This window comes from Suncus etruscus, chromosome 6 (assembly GCF_024139225.1).
Source record: "Suncus etruscus isolate mSunEtr1 chromosome 6, mSunEtr1.pri.cur, whole genome shotgun sequence".
Classification (NCBI taxonomy): Eukaryota; Metazoa; Chordata; class Mammalia; order Eulipotyphla; family Soricidae; genus Suncus; species Suncus etruscus.
In genome coordinates, this window is record NC_064853.1 from 117,674,610 (window position 1) to 117,691,838 (window position 17,229).

The following is a 17,229-nucleotide window of genomic DNA, read 5'->3' on the forward strand; positions in this document are numbered from 1 at the left end:
TTGTCCCGCCGGTCCCGCGGGCGGCCGTGCGCGCCCAGGCCGGGGCTTCGGGCTTCGGGCTTCGGACTCCGGGCCCGGCCGCACCTCCGCGATGCACCCCGCGGGACAGGTGTGCGGGCCGGGCCGGGCCGCCCGCCCAAGGGCACCTTCGCCACCTCGGCGCGGGGCGCGACCGGGCGGGGACGGGGCGGGGCGGGCCGGGCCGCGGCACAAAGGAAGAGCCGGGCGGGGGAGGGCGAGAGCGGGGAGACCCCCGAGACACCCTGCGGGCTGCGCGGCCGGGGGCGCCCCTCCGAGGGAAGGAGGGACAGAGGGAGGCAGGGAGGCCCCCAGCCGGCCCGAGGCCCGAGGGGCGCTCGCTCTGTGGCGGGGGAAGGGAAGGGGCGCAATGCACGCGCCCCCTTTGCACCCTGGCACCCCAGGCCGCGATCGACAGGGGCTGCCACCTGATCCAGGAACAACCCTCCCGCACCCCAACCCCAAACTCCGCGCCTGGGCCAGGCGCCCTTTCTCCTTCCTCCCTTCTGATCCCCCCCAAGCCCTCCTCCCACACAGGAAACCGAGGCAGGGAGTGATGGGTGGGTACAGCTGGCCCCCCGTTTGTTGCCAGCCTCCCCGCCGGGCTGGGAACGACCAGACTTGGGGTCTGCAGACAGCTGACCAGACACCCCCATTGCCTGGTTCACTGCAGCACTGGCCACTGTCCAGACCAGGAGCGATGGCCGCGGGAGACAGCCAGCCTCGGGCCCTGCCCAGCCCGGCCCGGCCCCCGGGACGCTGAGATCATGGGCGGATTTCAGGGCCAGGGGCCACCGGCCCTGGTGGGGAGACACAGCCCTTCTCCCATCTCCACCCACATCCACCCTCCTGCCTGCAAGCCCTGGTCTCCCAGCACCCACATGCCCCTCGCTGCACCCCCACCCCAGCATTGCTCTGATACTCCACATGCTTCCTCGCTCCCTTAAGGCCCACTTCCTGCTCCAGAGGCCCCCACCGCCAGGAGCTCCATGTGGCCAAAGCCACTTATTCATCACTGGCTTGCGTCACCTCCCATCTGGGTTGTGTGTGGGGGACAGACACGCACCCCGGCACACTTGCCCAAGAGCCCATTTAGCATTTAGTAACTTGAGTGTGAAGACCCCCACTCCCTGCCTACCTTCCGTTCTCTAGGGGCCAGGAATGCAGGTTTTGAAGTCCCCTGCCCCCCAATTTCCAGTATCCAGCCAAGGGAACAGTGGGCCAGAGGGGGATCACCAGATTGCCAACCCCACCCTCAGAGACCCGAGGAGAGCATCCGGGTACATTGCTTTGGGTAAAGGGATGCTGGCCTGCTCATTCCTAGCTTGTCAGATCACTTCCTTGGCTCTGGGAGCAGAGTCCCCCACCCCCGCCCTGGAAGTTAGGTGATGGTTTGGGAGCAGTCTCCCACCACAGTTCCCAAGACGACTTCCTGCTCACGCGGTGCTAGGGATTGAATCCAGGGCTCCTGCATGCCAGGCCCATTGAGCTGATGCCCGCACTCCCCTCTCCTCACACGCTGAGAATGTTCTGGTCCCGAGGGGGCCACTATTGCGACGCCCCAGTCCTCAGCTTCTTTCTCCACCCGCACTGTTCCCGCCTCCATTTCACCCTCTGTGGCTTTCAGAGTTGGAGTCAGTATCACACCCAAGCTCTTGGCTGCTCCGGGCTGCAGACAGAGGGACATGTGGTGGCTGAAAAGTCCGGTCCTTCACAGCTTATGCTCTTTTTAGAGTTCGGGTCTGGGGAGACATGGAGCTTCCTGGGGCGGGGGGCCCAGCCTAACTCCTTGAACTTATTGATGGTTGAGACCTGGAGCCAGTGAGGGTTGTTTGGGGTCCCACCCCGTGATGCTCAGGGGTAAATCCTGGCTTTGCATTCAGGAATCACTCCTGGTGGTGCTTGGGGGATATATAGGTGATGGATGGGGCATTGAACCTGGTTTGGGAACGAGCAACGCAAACACCCTCTGCATTCACTATACTCTCTCAGCCCCTGGACTTCGAGGTGTTGCTAAGTGCAGGGTTAAGGGGTGGGGTCGGGGAGCTTATGTGGGTGTTGGGTGAAAGGTATAAAGTCTCATACCCACAAGATGTATCCCCAGCATAGGTCTCTCAAGGGGGCTGGAGAAACAGACTTGGACATTTTGTGACGGAAGCTCCTTGCTGAGGCTCCATCCAGCCCCTTGTTTCTTGGGGATTAGAGCGCCTTCCTGTGACTGAAAGGACAGGCCAGTCTGGGTAGAGCTCAGTGGGAAGGCCTGTGAGAGGCCCCCCCCAGACCTGGTGGGAACAAGGATCACCCCTCCAGCCTTGTTTTCTCAACAGTCAGCCCCCGCTTCTGAGGTTCTTTGTTCACAGTGGTGGGTGAGAGCTGTGGACAGGTGGTGAGACAGCTGTGCTAGGAACAGCTGCCAGGGCTGGGGACCCCCCACCCCCTGTGGTGATGGCATTTGGACTGGGAACTCATTACCCCACCTGTACCCCTTTGGGAGGGTCTGATCCGGAGAGGCAGCAAGGGTGGGGGTGGCTGTGGGGACCCTTTTGCCCTTCCCCCTACAGTGACTGCAGACCCCCACGGCTTGGGTCTCCTTCCTCCCTCCTCCCATGTTCTTCCTTCCCCTTTATTTCTGTCTCCCCTCCTTTTCTCCTGTTGTTCTGCCATGTCTTTGCTCAGCTTCCCTGATTGTCCCCAACCCCAGTAGCCCCTGGACGAGCCTCCTCTTTCTCTTGCCCCCTTCCCAGTTCTTCCAGTGGCTTCTTGGGGCTCCCTGGCTCTCTGCCTTCTCATCTCCTTTCTCTGGAAATGGTTGCAGTATCTTCACTGCCTGGAGCAGAGAAAGACCAGCGGGGGGAGGAGGAGGAAGGAGGGAGGCGCCAGGTCAGCAGCTTCCTGGCAAAGCTAAGACACACCCCCAGAGCTGGCTGGTGCTGGGGACCTAGGGGGAGCTGGGGGGGGGGAAGCCAGGGGTGCGCGACCACCTTGCCACCAGAGTGACCGGATGACCTCATCCCCATTTCGCAGAAACCGAGCCAGAGGCCGAGGGCGGCTCCCCTGAGTCCTTTGTGTACTGGTTGGGGGGGCGGGGAAAGGAAGGGGGAGCCCACCCAGTCGTGTGCCAATTGCCGGGTTGCCATGGTGACCGGGGATGCCCAGAGCTGAGCTAGTACCCTTTCCAAGCTCCACCCTTCGAGAGAATGGATGGAGAGGGAAGGGGAGCGGCGCACCCCCAGGTAGAATTCTGGCGACAGCCACTGGGGGTGTGGAGGGTGGTAGCCTGGAAACAGTAACCAAGGAACCATCTCCTTGGAATCGCCATCACCCGCAGCAGGCACACCAGCCCTAGTTGAGTTTGGATTGCCAGGGCCCCAGGGTGCAGAGAATGCGATCCAGGGGTGCATTCCCTTCCAGCGAAACCGCCGGGTTTCTCCAGCCGGCTTCCCACGTGACTCCGGTTTTCCTCCTTTGGGTCCCAGGGGATTCCTGGAGCCCCACCTAGCTCTGTTGGCTCTGCCTGCCTCAGAACGCCCCAGAACCGTAGCTGCAGCCACCTTCTCTCCTACCTACGGCCCCATCTCCTTTTCTGAGCTGTCCCCACCCAGAATTGGTGGGTGCTGAGCTGTTTCTCCTCCCCAGGGCTCTGTACACTTATGAGGATGGCTCAGATGACCTCAAGCTTGCAGCGTCAGGAGGTAAGAATTCCAGCCATTCCTTCTCCCCTTCCTCCCTTCCCTTCTGCCCCCTCCTCCATTGTTTTCTTCCCCACCCGCCTCGCCTGTCTTCCGGCCACAGCTGCCTGCCTCCAGCAGTGCACACCCACACTTGTTTGGCTGCTGTCACTTGGGCTGTCACTCCGTTCTCCACTGGTCATCCCAGGGTGAAGGATCTGGGACTCTGTGGCTTTGTTTGATTCGGTGGAAAAGGCCCCTGAGAGAGGGAGAGCGACTTGCAGTCAGGCCAGAAGCAGGGGTCCCCAGATCACTCTGCCTTTTTTTGGAAGGGGGCTACACCTGACTACGCTCAGGGACCACTTCTGGTGGTGGGAAGGGGGGACGACAAGGACTATATGACAGGGATATTGAGCAGCCACATGCAAAGCAACTCCCTCCTGTACAATCACTCCAGCCCCCCACCTCACCCCCGCTTGCTTCAGCATCTAAAAGGGGCTTTCACCCAGGCGGTACTAGCACCACCTGAAACATAAGGATGCAGGAACAACAGACACTGCCTTAGTCCTAGCCCCCCCCCCCCAATCAAGAACCCGCTCTAGTACCAAGAGAGAACAGGTTATTTTTCGGTTGCTTTTATTTCATTTTTTTTTTCCTTTGTTTTTGGACCACACCCGATGACGCTCAGGGGTTACTCCTGGCTATGCGCTCAGAAATCGCTCCTGGCTTGGGGGACCATGTGGGACGCCAGGGGTGGGAGGTGGAACCTCAGTTTGTCCTAGGCTGGCGTGACACAAGGCAGATGCCTTATGGTTTGCACCACCGCTCCTGACCCTCATTTTTCTTTTTGGGCTGTACCCAGCTAGCTGTGCTCAGAGCTTACTTCTGGCTCTACGTAGACTCAGGGATCACTCCTGGAAGTACTCAGGGGTCTTTTTGGAGTGTTGGGGGTGAAACTGGGGTTAGCTGTGTGCAAGGCAAGTACCCTACCTGCTGTTTTCTCTCTCTGGCCTCTCTTGCTGCTTTGGATGTGAATCCAGAACTATGGGACCTTCAGGGGTCCTGCAGAGTATGGGGGAGGGTATTAGGGGAGGCATTGGGGTATCCTCACTCTCTGGACTCCCGCAGATGGGGGCTTGCAGGAACTCTCCGGTCACTTTGAGAACCAGAAGGTGATGTACGGCTTCTGTAGCGTCAAGGACTCCCCAGCAGCTCTGCCCAAATACGTGCTCATCAATTGGGTATGTGCTGAGGGCTACAGAGGGGAAAGAGGGGCTAGGATAGCCACCCCAGAAGAACCCCTTGGGCCCAACACCACGGACCACTGCCCCCTGCTCTTTTCTCTTAGCTCTTTTCTGGGTGCTTTGCAGGTTGGGGAAGATGTGCCCGATGCTCGCAAATGCCAGTGTGCCAGCCACGTGGCCAAGATTGCCGAATTCTTCCAGGTGTGCCGAGGACACAGCCTGGGGTGGGGCGTGGGCCTGGGGGTGGAGTTGGGCGGCGCCTGGTGTTCCAATGTGGGTCCTGGGTTAGGACTGGCCTCAGAGGGCGGGGCTCGTGGTGGGGCCTGGCTCGGGTCGGGCCTTGGGCCGGGCTTTGTGCCGGGGTCTTCGGGACTCGACTGCAAGGCCAGGCGCTGCCTTCTTGCTCGAGGGCGTCGACGTGATCGTGAATGCCAGTAGTGTGGAAGACATCGATGCAGGTGCCATCGGGCAGCGGCTCTCCAATGGGCTGGCGCAGCTCTCCAGCCCCGTGCTCCATCGGCTTCGGCTGCGTGAGGATGAGAACGCAGAGCCAGTGGTGAGTCGAGGCCCGCCTGTACTTTGGGCTCAGCCTTTGGGCTCTTGGGCGTGCTGGGCGGCCAAGGGCCCTTCGAGCTAGCTCACTTACCACAGGCCCTTTGACTGCACAGGGAACCACCTACCAGAAGACCGATGCAGCGGTGGAAATGAAACGGATCAACCGAGAGCAATTCTGGGAACAAGCCAAGGTCTGGGCCAGCAAGTTCCACCTGCCTTCCTCTGTGGGGTCCCAGCCAGACTGTGCACACCACCACAGCAAGGGCAGGGCTCTGAGGGGGGGTCTCCCAAACTCCCAGAACCTGCACCTTCCAGGCTTGCGGATGGGTTTGGGGGGGTTTGGGGGAGGATGGGCGCCCCTCTCCCGACGCTGCCTTGGTGCTGGGGTTGCAGAAGGAGGAAGAGCTGCGGAAGGAGGAGGAGAGGAAGAAGGCCCTGGACGAGAGGCTCCGATTTGAGCAGGAGCGGATGGAGCAGGAGCGGCAGGAGCAGGAGGAGCGGGAGCGGCGCTACCGAGAGCGAGAACAGCAGATCGAGGAGCACAGGTGGGTCCCGCCCCACTGGGGGCTGAGTGGCCACGTCTCGTACCCCCTCACCCCCAACTGGTGGCATGGTGGCCTCTCATTCCAGGAGAAAACAGCAGACTTTGGAAGCTGAGGAGGCCAAGCGGCGGCTGAAGGAACAATCTATCTTCGTAAGTTCTCTGTCCCCAGAAAGGGGGTGTCCTTGTGTATGTCTCTCTCTCTTTCCTGGACAGAGAAGAGGCAGGGGGGTCTTAAGTGACAGGCCTGCCACAAGTTCTGATACTGACTGGACAGACATTTCTTCAGAGAAAATAGACTGAAAAGGGGAAACGCATCTGGGTACCCTATCTCTTCCTTAGCAAGATGCAGACTCTGGGGCCGGAAAGAGAGTACAGCGGCAGGGCGTTTGACTAGCATGCGGCCAACCCAGGACAGACCTGGGTTTGATTCCTGGCAACCCATATGGTCCCCGAGCCTGTCAGAAACAATTTCTGAGCGCAGAGCCAGGAGGAACTCCTGAGCACTGCTGGGTGTGACCCAAAAAAAACCAAGATGCAATTCTTGGGACTCTGGTGAATCAGACACTTTGTAGTATTAAAGGGGCTTCATGTGGAGTCTGGGGCTGCAAGTGTGTCCCTTATATCAGGGACACATGAGGTTCTAGAGCAGGATCTGTAGTTTGTCCCCCTGAAAATTCTTGGAGGATAGGGTTGAAGCGATAGTACATCCGGTAAGGTGCTTGCCTTGCATGTAGCCATACCAGGTTCGATCTCTGGCACCAGATATATCCTCTGGGCCCCGTCAGGAGTGATCCCTGAGCTCAGTCCTCAGAGCCTGACCCCAAAGCCAAAACAGTAAAAAGAAGAAACTCTATTTAAAAAAAAAAGAAGAAACTCCCTGGAACTGGGTTGAGGAGATGCCTCAGCAAGCCAGAACACAGGTTTTGTGGAAGGCCTGGTTTCCATTTTTGGAACTCCATGGCCAGGTGTGCCCAAGAATTTATTAATACCTTTTTTGGTTTTGGTTTTGGTTTTTGGGCTCAGAAATTGCTCCTGGCAGGCTTGGGGGACTGTATGGGATGCTGAGGCTCAAATCTGGGTCAGCAGTGTGCAAGGCTAACGCCTACTGCTGTGTTAGCGCTCCAGCCCCTCCTTTTTTGTTTTTTTGGGGGGCCATAGTTAGCTGTGCACAGGGATTATTCCTGGCTGTGCTCAAGAGCAGCCCCTGGGAGTGGTGGGATGCAAGGCAAGCATGCTACCTATCCCCATCCAATATACTCTTTCTGAATCCCCCCTTCTTTTTTTTTGGGGGGGGAATCACACCCAGCAGCGCTGAGGGGTTATTCTTGGCTCTGTGCTCAGAAATCGCTCCTGGCTGGTTTGGGGGACCATCTGAGATGCCGGGTATTGAACCTGGGTCTGTCCCAGGTCAACCGTGTGCAAGGCAAGCACCCTACCGCTGTGCTATTGCTCCAGTCCTCTTTTCTTCTCTTTTGGAGTCCTGACCAATGTTCAGGGAACTATGGGGCCACCTTTCATGATATGGGCCATTTGGGCCAGATAGTTCAATACTTTGGCCCTGCAAAAGTGCTGGGGAGCCCATGAATGCTGGGTGGTGCTAGTGCTATATTTGATTGTGTTCAAGTAGGTCGTGTAGTGCTGGAGATCCAATTTGAGTCCTGGCATATTAGGCATGTGCTCTTCTCCCTGAGCTATCTTCTGCGACCTCCATGCACTTCTGCACATGAGTACTTGAGGGAGCTACAGGACATTCCTTACAGGAGATGGGAAGGAAGATAGACAGGAAGATAGAAAGAAGATAGTCACTGACATTGGCAGGGCAGTCGGAAACCACTCCCAGCCCTCTTGGCACCTTATGCTGAGGAGGTGATTTTGCAGTTTATAAGCTTCACCAACAGGGTCTGGAGCAATAGTACAGTAGCGAGGGTGCTGGCCTTCCACATGACCAACCTGGGTTTGATCTCTGGCAGCCCATAGGATCCTCTATGAGCCTTGACAGGAGAGATCCCTGAGTGCAGTCAGGAGTAACCTCTAAATATTGCTGGGTGTGACCCTAAACTGAATTCTCCAGCCCAAATCACAGATTTGTGTCTTCAGATTGTGATTAAAATATCTCTTGGTATTCTAGAGAGAGGCACACCTGATCAGCTAGGATATAGATGCCACACTGTAGCTGGTGACTGAAACAGTGTGGCCAAGGATTAGGGGAGAGGGAGAGTAAGCTACCATGCTCACGCATAGGTTGGGAATGGGATGTAAGCTTCTGGAATGGCGACAGGACCACATCAAATACGTTGTCCTCATCAGGGTTTGTCAGGGCTAATGGTAGAGCCTGGATGCTGGCCTTGTTCTCCATATCACAATCTCAGAACAGCATTTCCTTTTACTTCTTTTGTTTGTTTGAATAAAGCCACACCCAAGAGCACTCAGGCGTTACTCCTGGCAGGCTTGGGGGACCATATGGAATACCTGGGATCAATTGTGTGTTGGCCACATGCAAAGCTAAGGGCTTAACCACTATACTATTGTTCTGGCCCCCCAAACAACATTCTCCTTCTTTTCTTTTTTCTTTTTTTCTTTTTGGTATGAGGGGCACACCTTGCAGTACTCAGGGCTTACTGTTGGCTCTGTACTCCTGGCGGGGCTCAGGGGACCAGATGGGATGCTGGGAATTGAACCTGGGTTAGCTGCATGCAAAGCAAGCTCCTTACTTGCTATATGATCTCTCTGGCTCTTCAGGACTTTGTTTTTAGATTCCACAAATAAGTGAGGTCACAGAGTATTTGCCTGACATGACCTTACTTCACATTGCATAGTGAATTGAAGATATTGTGGGGAGATGACAAATAAATGATAACAAATGGACAGGTTTCGGGCCCGGAGAGATAGCACAGCGGCATTTGCCTTGCAAGCAGCCGATCCAGGACCTAAGGTGGTTGGTTCGAATCCCGGTGTCCCATGTGGTCCCCCGTACCTGCCAGGAGCTATTTCTGAGCAGACAGCCAGGAGTCACCCCTGAGTACTGCCGGGTGTGGCCCAAAAACAAAAAACAAAAAAAACAAACAAAAAAAAAAACAAATGGACAGGTTTCCTTTCAGGGGTGAGCTGGAGCATTTGCTTAAGGATGTAGAGCCCCAGAACTTCATGGTCCCTCACTTGTTCCATACCATGGAGAAAAAAGCCTGGATTCACTCAGTCCCATCGATTGTAGCCCCAAAGCAAATCTGCTAAGAAGCAGGGAACGTTCCATGAACTATGTCCTATTGGAAGTGTGGACAAAGAAGTAGGAAGGATGGTTGAGTTGGGGAGCTATTCTGGGCTGGAGATAAGGTGGTCAAAGAGGAGTGGAGACACAGTACAGCTGGTAGGACATTTGCCTTGTACGTGGCGACCTGGGTTTGATCCTGGCATCCTATAGGATCCCTTGAGTCTACCAGGGATAACCCCTGCGTGCAGAACTAGGACTCAGCCCACAGTACAGTCACATGTGGCCCCAAACCAATCGCCAAGACCTTCGTGAGGTGGCAAGGACAGAATAGCGGAGAAGGGCCACGTCCAGTTCCTTCTTGCCCAAAGGGCTGCAGAACCGGGTCCAGAGGGAGGCAGAGTGCTGAGGTGTGTGGTTGGGGGAATGGCCAAGACCCTCTTTGTCTTTAAGGGGGATCAACGGGACGAAGAAGAAGAAACCCAGATGAAGAAGTCAGAATCGGAGGTTGAAGTGAGCACTGGGGTGGAGGAGGGAACGAAAACATGTCCCGGGGTAGCCCCCCATCGCTCTGGAACCCAGCTCTGTCTGACTCTTGCCTGGCACCCCCAGGAGGCAGCGGCCATTATTGCCCAGCGACCTGACAACCCGCGGGAATTCTTCAAGCAGCAGGAGCGAGTGGCCTCGGCCTCCTCCGGCAGCTGTGATGCGCCCTCGCCCTTCAACCACCGGCCAGGTAGCCTTCGTGCTCCTTGTCCTCTACCCACTGCCCCTCTGTTCCCCACCTACCCCACTTCTCAGGTTTGGGCTCAGCCACTTCTTGGAAGTCGCCCGCTTCTTGGAACTCGCCCCTCAAGGCCAGTCTGAGTGTTTCCCGCCCGTCACCTGCAGGGGGCAGCACGGAGCAGTGCCTTGTGGGGCTGACCAGCAGGGGGTGCTAGAGGCCACCCGAGGCGTTGAGACCTGAGCTCAGGCTTGCCTCCTCCCTGGATTCTGGGCTGTGCTAGCTCTGCCTGCAGTTTGGGGGAGGGTGGTGCATGTGGGTGCTGTGTTTGAACTCTCCTGTTCCTGGAGCCTGCACCCCAGGGATCCTTGTGGTTTGGAATTCTCTGCAGCTTTTGCTTTCTGCCACCCCCTAGTCCCCTTCTGCTCCCCCTCTGGCGTGTGTGTTCGTGTGTATGTCCTTGCTGTGTGCTCGAGCGAGGGGCTGGGTGGTGGGGTCCAATTGGCCTTGTGCTGCCAAAATGGCAGCACTGTCCCTGGCTGCCGAGTGGAAGTTGTTTCAGTGACTTGAGGCTGTGGGCCGGCTTGGCTGATTGTGCACATTGCTTGGACACCCAGGGCCAGGCCAGCCCTGGGATGGGTGAGGCCTTGGGGTAGGGGTAACTGACCCTCTCTTGTCCTCTGTCTCTCTCTTTCTCTCTCTCTGTGTCTCTCTCTCTGTCTGTCTGTCTCTTGGCAGGTCGTCCGTACTGCCCTTTCATTAAGGCATCGGACAGTGCGCCTTCCTCCTCCTCCTCTTCCTCCTCCTCCCCTCCACGGACCCCCTTTCCCTATATCACCTGTCACCGCACCCCAAACCTCTCTTCCTCCCTCCCATGTAGGTAGCCCCAGACTTCGGCAGCGGGGGGGTAAGGAGGGCCCCGCTTCCCAGCAGCACCCCTTTGTCCCCCAAAGCAGGCATAACCTGTTCCTATCCCCTGGCCCAGTGGGATACCTCAGACTCCTGCCTTACAGTGTCTCAAGGTGTATAGTTTTGGTCCCTGGGTGCCGGGGGAACTCCCAGCCCCTGTGCCAGATTCCAGCAAGATAGTGCTGGCCAGGCCCCCCCAGGGTGGACCGTCCTGGTCCCCAATGGCTCACTAGCCTGCCCTGACATTCCTGGGGTTTGTTCATAGGTAGCCATCTGGATAGTCACCGCAGGATGACGCCTACCTCCATCCCTGCCCGGAGCCCCACACACTCCAGCACAGCCTCCACGCCCATCTCAGAGCAGATCGAACGGGCCCTGGACGAGGTCACATCTTTGCAGCCCCCGCCGCCACCTGTGCCATCTGCGCCTGTCCAGGGTGAGCCGGGAGCCCTGGTCATGCCCCAGGGACAAGAGCAGCTGTTCCCTCTTCATTGTTCCACATGCCCAAACTGTTCCACACTGCCATGGATGAGCTTATGATGTTCAGGGGTCCAGTCAGACCTAAGTTTCAGGCCAAGGAGATGGCTTAAGGACTAGAGGGGCCAGAGTGTTAGCAGGGATAGGGGGTTGCCTTGCACGCAGCCAACTTGGGTTTGATTCCCAGCATCCTATATGGTTCCTAGAGCTTATCAACAGTGATCCTTGAGCACAGAGCCAGAAGTAAGCCCTGAGCATGGCTGGGTATAGCTCCACAATATTTTAGTAAATCACCATGAGAAAGTTAAAAGTTGCTGATAGTTGAATTTCAGTCATACAATGTTCCAACACCCTCCTTACCTCCTTTCCCCAGTTTCTTTCTCCTCCCCTGCATAGCCTGCCTCTGTGAAAGACAATTCTCTCTCTCCTGTTTTCCCCTTTTTTTCCTTATATGGTTAAAAAAAAAGCTAGAGCATTAGCTTGCATATGGGAAAGCTGTGATCCCTCACATGCTCCCACAGTACCACTTGATATGGCTCCAAAAATGACTTCTAAGGTCCTAGAGATAGTGTCCTACAGATAGGTCCTAGAGATATGGGTGCTGGACTTGCAAACGGCATACATGGGTTCCAGGCATTACTATGGTCCCTTGAGCCCCACCAGGAGTGATCCCTGAGCACAGCCAAGATTAGAAGCCCTGAAGCATCATCAGACATGGCCCCAAAACCAAAAAACAAAAGCAAATAACTTATTTTTCTCTTTTTATTCATTCATAGTTTTTTTTTTTTTTTTTTTTTTTTTTGGTGGGGGGAGTCACTCCCAATAGCACTTGGGCTACTCCAAGCTCTGTGCTCTGAAATCATTCCTGGCAGGCTTGGGACCACAGGGGATGCCGGGAATCAAACTGGGGTCTTTATGTGGTTGGAGCATGCAAGACAAACACCCTACCGCTGTGCCATAGCTCTGCCCTCCCTCCCACTTCATGGTCTTGGATTTTGGGGCCACACCTAGCAGCTCTCAGGGGTTACTTCTGGTTCTGTGCTCAGTAATTGTGAATGACAAGCTTGGGGGACCTGGGATGCCTGGTATCGACTCCGCGTCAGCCACATGCAAAGCAAATGCTCTACCTGTTGTGCTATCATTCTGGCCCCTGCTTCTCTTATTGGGAGGCCCACATCTGAAGGTGCTCAGGCACAGTGTTCCTCGCACAGTGCTCCTGGAGCTCTCTGGTACCAGGGATCAAAAAGGACAGGCTGTGGGGTTTGAGTGGTAGTCTGGTGGGTAGGGCATAGACTTGCATGACACTTCCGTGGTCTTGACTCCTAGCACCCCATATGGTCCCCTGAGCATAATTCCTGAGCACAGAACAAGGTCGACTACAATCAAAATAAGTAATTTAACTTTGTACTCTCTCTAAGACCCCAAAAGCTGCTTCTCTAGGGATTGGAGTGATCGGATAGCAAGTAGAGAACTTTCTTTGTACACAGCTAACCCTGGGTTTGGTCCCTAGTACCCAATATGGTCTCCTCATCCTCACCAGGAATAATCTCTGAGCATCTCTGGGTATGGCCCAAAAACCCAAAACCTAGGCCAGAGAGATAGTACAGCCTTCCATACAGCCAACCTGGGTTTGATCTCCAGCATCCCATAAGGCCCTTGGAGCCCTGCCAGGAGTGATCCCTGAGCTCAGAGCCAAGAGTAACCCTTAAGTATGGCTGGGTGTGATGCTAAAACAAAAACCGTAATTCTGAGCCTCAAGTTTCCTCAGAGTTGGGATCAGGCTTCATCAAGGACTACCAAACAGTTCTGTAAAGGGATACTGGGTTAGGGACCAGAGTCATGGAATACAATGGGTATGGCATTTGCCTTGCATACGACTGACCTGGGTTCAGTCTCTGTATCTCATATGGTCTGTGGGACCAGAAGTGATTTCTGAGAGCAGAGCCAGGAGTCAACTCCTGGATATGACCCAAAAATTTAAAAAGGGGGAAATGGATAAATCAGAAAATCATAGTATCAGGGAACTGAATCCTCTTTTCCTCTCTGCTGTGACAGAAATCCAGGAGCCCAGCCCTGGCTTGGCTAGTGAAGAGGCTACCGAGGAACCCAAAGCATCAGCTCCCCAGGCCTGGGTTGGCCTGGTAGAGGACCCGCCCCAGCCACCGGGCAGTTCCACCGAGGACTTGATGTTTGTGGCACCTCCCGAACCAGCAGCTGCCCTGGACACCCCTCTGGAGCTGGCCATGGTCAGCACCCCTGCTGACGATGCCATCGAAGCTGACACTGCCATTGCTGACACCAGTTTCACCAAGCCTGAAGTCCTAGCCACCGCCAACCTCGTTGACCTCTGGCCCAACAATGGGGCTAAGGCCTCTGAACCCCAGGCTGAGCCGATAAGGGCCCCCACACCTCCCTCTGATGCTGAGGTCGCCCTGGCTGAGGTGCCCCTGCTGGATGAAGTGGCTCCTGCGCCACTGGCACCAGCAGGTGACGGCTGTGCCAACCTTCTCAATTTTGATGAGCTGCCTGAGCCACCGGCCACCTTCTGTGACCCCGAGGAAGATGTAGAAGGGGACCCCCTCAGTGCCCCTCAGGTGCCAACGGTGCCCTCCGCTCTAGAGGAATTGGATCAGGACCCAGAACTGGAGACAGAACCCCATCTGCTTACCAACGGCGAGACCCCCCAAAAGGAGGGGACCCAGGTCCGGCAGGGGATACTCCCAGGAAGGGTAGGAGGCAGGGCTTGAGCTGGGTGCCTGGCAGGGACCAGCCCCCGGTTTCACTGTGACCCACATTATAGCGGGGGTGCCCCTTCCATTCCTCTTTCCTGGGCCAGCTCTGCCTTTGTTCCCCAGGCACACATCTGCGTCTCCCTGGTAACCACTGATGGAATTGCTGGTTGCCCGGGCAACGGGCTCCAGGTCTGGTTGGTCCAGCCCTGGTGCTGGGCGAGGCCAGGTGACCCTGTGCTTTCCTTCTTACAGGCCAGTGAAGGCTACTTCAGCCAATCCCAGGAGGAGGAGTTTGCCCAATCGGAGGAGCTCTGTGCGAAGGCTCCGCCCCCTGTGTTTTATACCAAGCCCCCAGGTAGGTGCGGGCAAACTGGGTGTTCCCCGAAATGGTGTGCCCGGTAGAGGTGGTGGGTTCCAGTGTGGGCTGCTAATTCACCTGCTTCCACGCACATAGTCTCAGGGAGGTCTAGGGACCCAGGTGCCTGTTGCTGATTCTTTCCTAATCCCCACTCCTGTCACCCTAGAAATCGACATCACGTGCTGGGATGCAGACCCCGTACCCGAAGAAGAGGAGGGCTTCGAGAGAGGCGATTAGCGGCCTCTGGATCGTGCTCAGGCCGCCTTCTCCGAGGGCGCCAACCTCCGCCTGCCTCTGGCCAGCTGGCCCGGCCGTGCCTGCGCTAGCAGCTGCCCTGCCTGGCCCCCCACTCCGGATTCCGGCCCTGGCTGGGTACTCGGCCGCTTCCTCCCCACAGGGCCCGATTTTTACAGCTTTTCTCTCTCTCTCTCTCTCTCTCTCTCTCTCTCTCTCTCTCTTTTTTAAGTGGATAGGAGACTTGTACAGTTGACCGGTTTTCTTCTCGTTGGTAGAGACGCTGTTGCTAAGATGCTAGCCCACCCCGCCCACGTTCCCTCTCGCTACCACCTTCCCCCTGCCCTGTCCGGAATATAGCTTAGTGATTTTTCTTGTGTGCACAGTGGGCTGCGGGGGAGGCCTCGCCCGGCTTGGGGCCTGTTGTGTGTGGGGAGGTCTGGTGGGGAAAAAAATGTCCCCCTCCCACCCCCCTTCTTTCCTAGTTTTATGTTTCTTGGAAAAATATCACTTTGTATTCTCTGTCCAGGGCTTCAGATATTTTGCACGAATTTTAAAACATGGCAATAAATCGCTGGTGGGCCCTGGCTCCTGGACCCAGTCACCCCCCTTCCCAGGCCCTTCACACTTGATCGCCCTGGGCAAGCCCCCAGCTGGAGGTCTGAGGCGAGCTTTTGGGGGGGACGACCCAGGGTCTGGCGTGGCCCCTTTCCCCCATATTCCTCTTTGCTTGGGGTTCCCCTTTTTCACGTTCAGTCCCTGTTTTTTGGAAAGCACAAACTTCTGTAACGGGTCGTGCTCATGTCTGTTAATAAAGAAATCCAGATCCCTTTGGGCCTGCCGCTCCGGGCCTCCGGGCCGCAAGGGGCGAGCTGGGGTGGGGGTTCACCCTCTCCCCGCCATTTCGCAACTTGCTACTTCCAGGTTCGAAGAACCCGGGTTCGGGAGAGAGAGAGGGAGAGATTGAGGGGCCTGGCAGGTGGGAGCTGAGTCTGAGGCTCTGTGGGGGCCCCGTCCAAGCCCTCTCGGCTTGTACCAAAGCAGGTCACACACCTTTATTGGCCTCGAAATGTAACAAACAGGGTAAGAAACCGCTCCCCGCCCCGTCCCCGCCCCCGCCGCCACCCCCGCAGTCCCGGGGAGAGGGAGGCATGCCCCAAGGTCCCCGTCGTGGGCGTGGGGGCGCCCGTCGGTGTCGGCCTACACGGCCGTAGTCCTGCCGACCAGGGGCATGGAGACGGGCAGGCGCCAGGCCCCGGGCTCGGCCAGCGCGGGCTCGCGGCCGCCGCCCAGCTCGGCGTCGGTCCAGCTGGGGAAGACGCGGCGGCCGAGCGCGGGGCGCGGGGCGCTGGGCAGCGGCAGCGGCAGGGGCACGGGCAGCGCGCCGGCCGAGTAACCGCGGTCGAGGAAGAGCGGCTTGTGGCTGGGCGGCGGCGGCGGCGGCTCGCGCTTCTCGGCGCTGTCGCGGCGGCCCAGGAAGGGCGTGACGATCTTGCGGTACAGGCCGCGCGTGTCCGTGAGCACCTCGCTGTAGGGCGGCGGCGGCTCGGCCATGAGCACGGCCTCCTCGTAGCACGGCGGCTTGGACGGGTCCGACTCGGCTGCGGGAGAGCGCGGGAGGGCGGCGTCAGCGGGGCGGGGCGGGGCGGGGCCGGGCCTGCCGACACCGCCCGCCCGCCCCCGCCCCCCCGCCCGGCGGACTCACTCTGGCGCGGGTAGCTCCAGGGCCGCGGCGGCACGGCGAAGTGCGGCAGCGGGTGCGGGTAGTGCGCGTGCGCGTGGGGGTGCGCATGCGCGGACCCGAGGTGCAGCAGCGGGTGCGCGTGCGCGTGCGCGGCGGCCTCCCCGAGGCGGCCGCGCGGCGGGGGCGGCGGCGGGGGCGGCTGCTGGGCTTGCGACGCCAGCGACGCCAAGGCCGAGCCCGGGCCCGGGGGGCTCCCGGCCAGGCTGCCCTCGAGCTCCAGCGGCTCGAGCTCCAGGGCGCGCAGGTGCTGGTCCCGCAGCCGCTCCTCCTGGCGCCGCTTGAGGCGGCGGCGCAGGAAGCTGCAGAAGCAGCAGAGCAGGACGATGAGGCCCCAGATGAGCCAGAAGCCGGCGAAGCACGTGAGGAACGTGTAGGTGCCCTGCGACATCACCATGGCGGCGGCGGCGGCGTGCTCGGCCTCCTCCTCCTCCTCCAAGGCCTCGAGGCCTCGCGCGCGTCACTGGGCGCCCCGGGCCCGCGCCGCTCTCCCACGCGCCGCTCGGGGGCCCGAGGCCGGGGGCGGCCCGCGGCGGCGGCAGCGCCCGCTCCTTCTCCTGCCCATGGCGCCGGCGGGCCTCCCTCACCCCGGGCCGCGCGGGACCTGCGGGCGGACAGGACAGACACGCGCGCTCGCTCGAGGGAACCCCCGCGCGCCCCGAGGTCTTGACGTCCCCGGCGAGGGGGACGCCGCGCGCCCGGGCTTCCCCGGCCTGGACACGGCGAGGGAGGCTCCCGGCCAAGATGCACGAAGCGGGGTGCGCTCTCTCGCTCGCTCGCTCGCTCTGGCGAGAAAGCCGGCGGCGACTGTCCCCGCCTT

The 17,229-nt window shown here is 58.4% G+C and overlaps 2 protein-coding genes across 3 annotated transcripts in view; one reads left to right on the forward strand and one right to left on the reverse strand.

Moving 5' to 3' along the window:
- The window catches only part of DBN1 (drebrin 1), a 15,030-nt gene extending 163 nt beyond the window's left edge, over positions 1 to 14,867 (forward strand). Inside the window, exons 2-15 of one of the 2 annotated variants that reach the window (XM_049775705.1) lie at positions 3,655 to 3,710; positions 4,815 to 4,927; positions 5,057 to 5,131; positions 5,340 to 5,486; positions 5,599 to 5,676; positions 5,879 to 6,030; positions 6,116 to 6,179; positions 9,688 to 9,747; positions 9,847 to 9,970; positions 10,697 to 10,834; positions 11,133 to 11,303; positions 13,400 to 14,046; positions 14,329 to 14,431; positions 14,601 to 14,867. In XM_049775705.1, the coding sequence (XP_049631662.1) occupies positions 3,655 to 3,710; positions 4,815 to 4,927; positions 5,057 to 5,131; positions 5,340 to 5,486; positions 5,599 to 5,676; positions 5,879 to 6,030; positions 6,116 to 6,179; positions 9,688 to 9,747; positions 9,847 to 9,970; positions 10,697 to 10,834; positions 11,133 to 11,303; positions 13,400 to 14,046; positions 14,329 to 14,431; positions 14,601 to 14,671 (1,999 nt within the window). In that variant the 3' untranslated portion in view covers positions 14,672 to 14,867. The remainder of the gene's footprint in view (positions 1 to 3,654; positions 3,711 to 4,814; positions 4,928 to 5,056; positions 5,132 to 5,339; positions 5,487 to 5,598; positions 5,677 to 5,878; positions 6,031 to 6,115; positions 6,180 to 9,687; positions 9,748 to 9,846; positions 9,971 to 10,696; positions 10,835 to 11,132; positions 11,304 to 13,399; positions 14,047 to 14,328; positions 14,432 to 14,600) is intronic. The other variant, XM_049775706.1, reaches the window with a different exon arrangement.
- A 998-nt stretch (positions 14,868 to 15,865) lies between these two features.
- Positions 15,866 to 16,910, reverse strand: PRR7 (proline rich 7, synaptic). The gene is made up of 2 exons (XM_049775762.1): positions 16,374 to 16,910; positions 15,866 to 16,269 (listed from the first exon to the last, which is right to left on the reverse strand). Exons 1-2 carry the CDS (start codon positions 16,804 to 16,806, stop codon positions 15,869 to 15,871), a joined length of 834 nt encoding a protein of 277 aa, XP_049631719.1. The 5' UTR covers positions 16,807 to 16,910; the 3' UTR covers positions 15,866 to 15,868.
- Between the last annotated feature and the right edge of the window lie 319 nt (positions 16,911 to 17,229).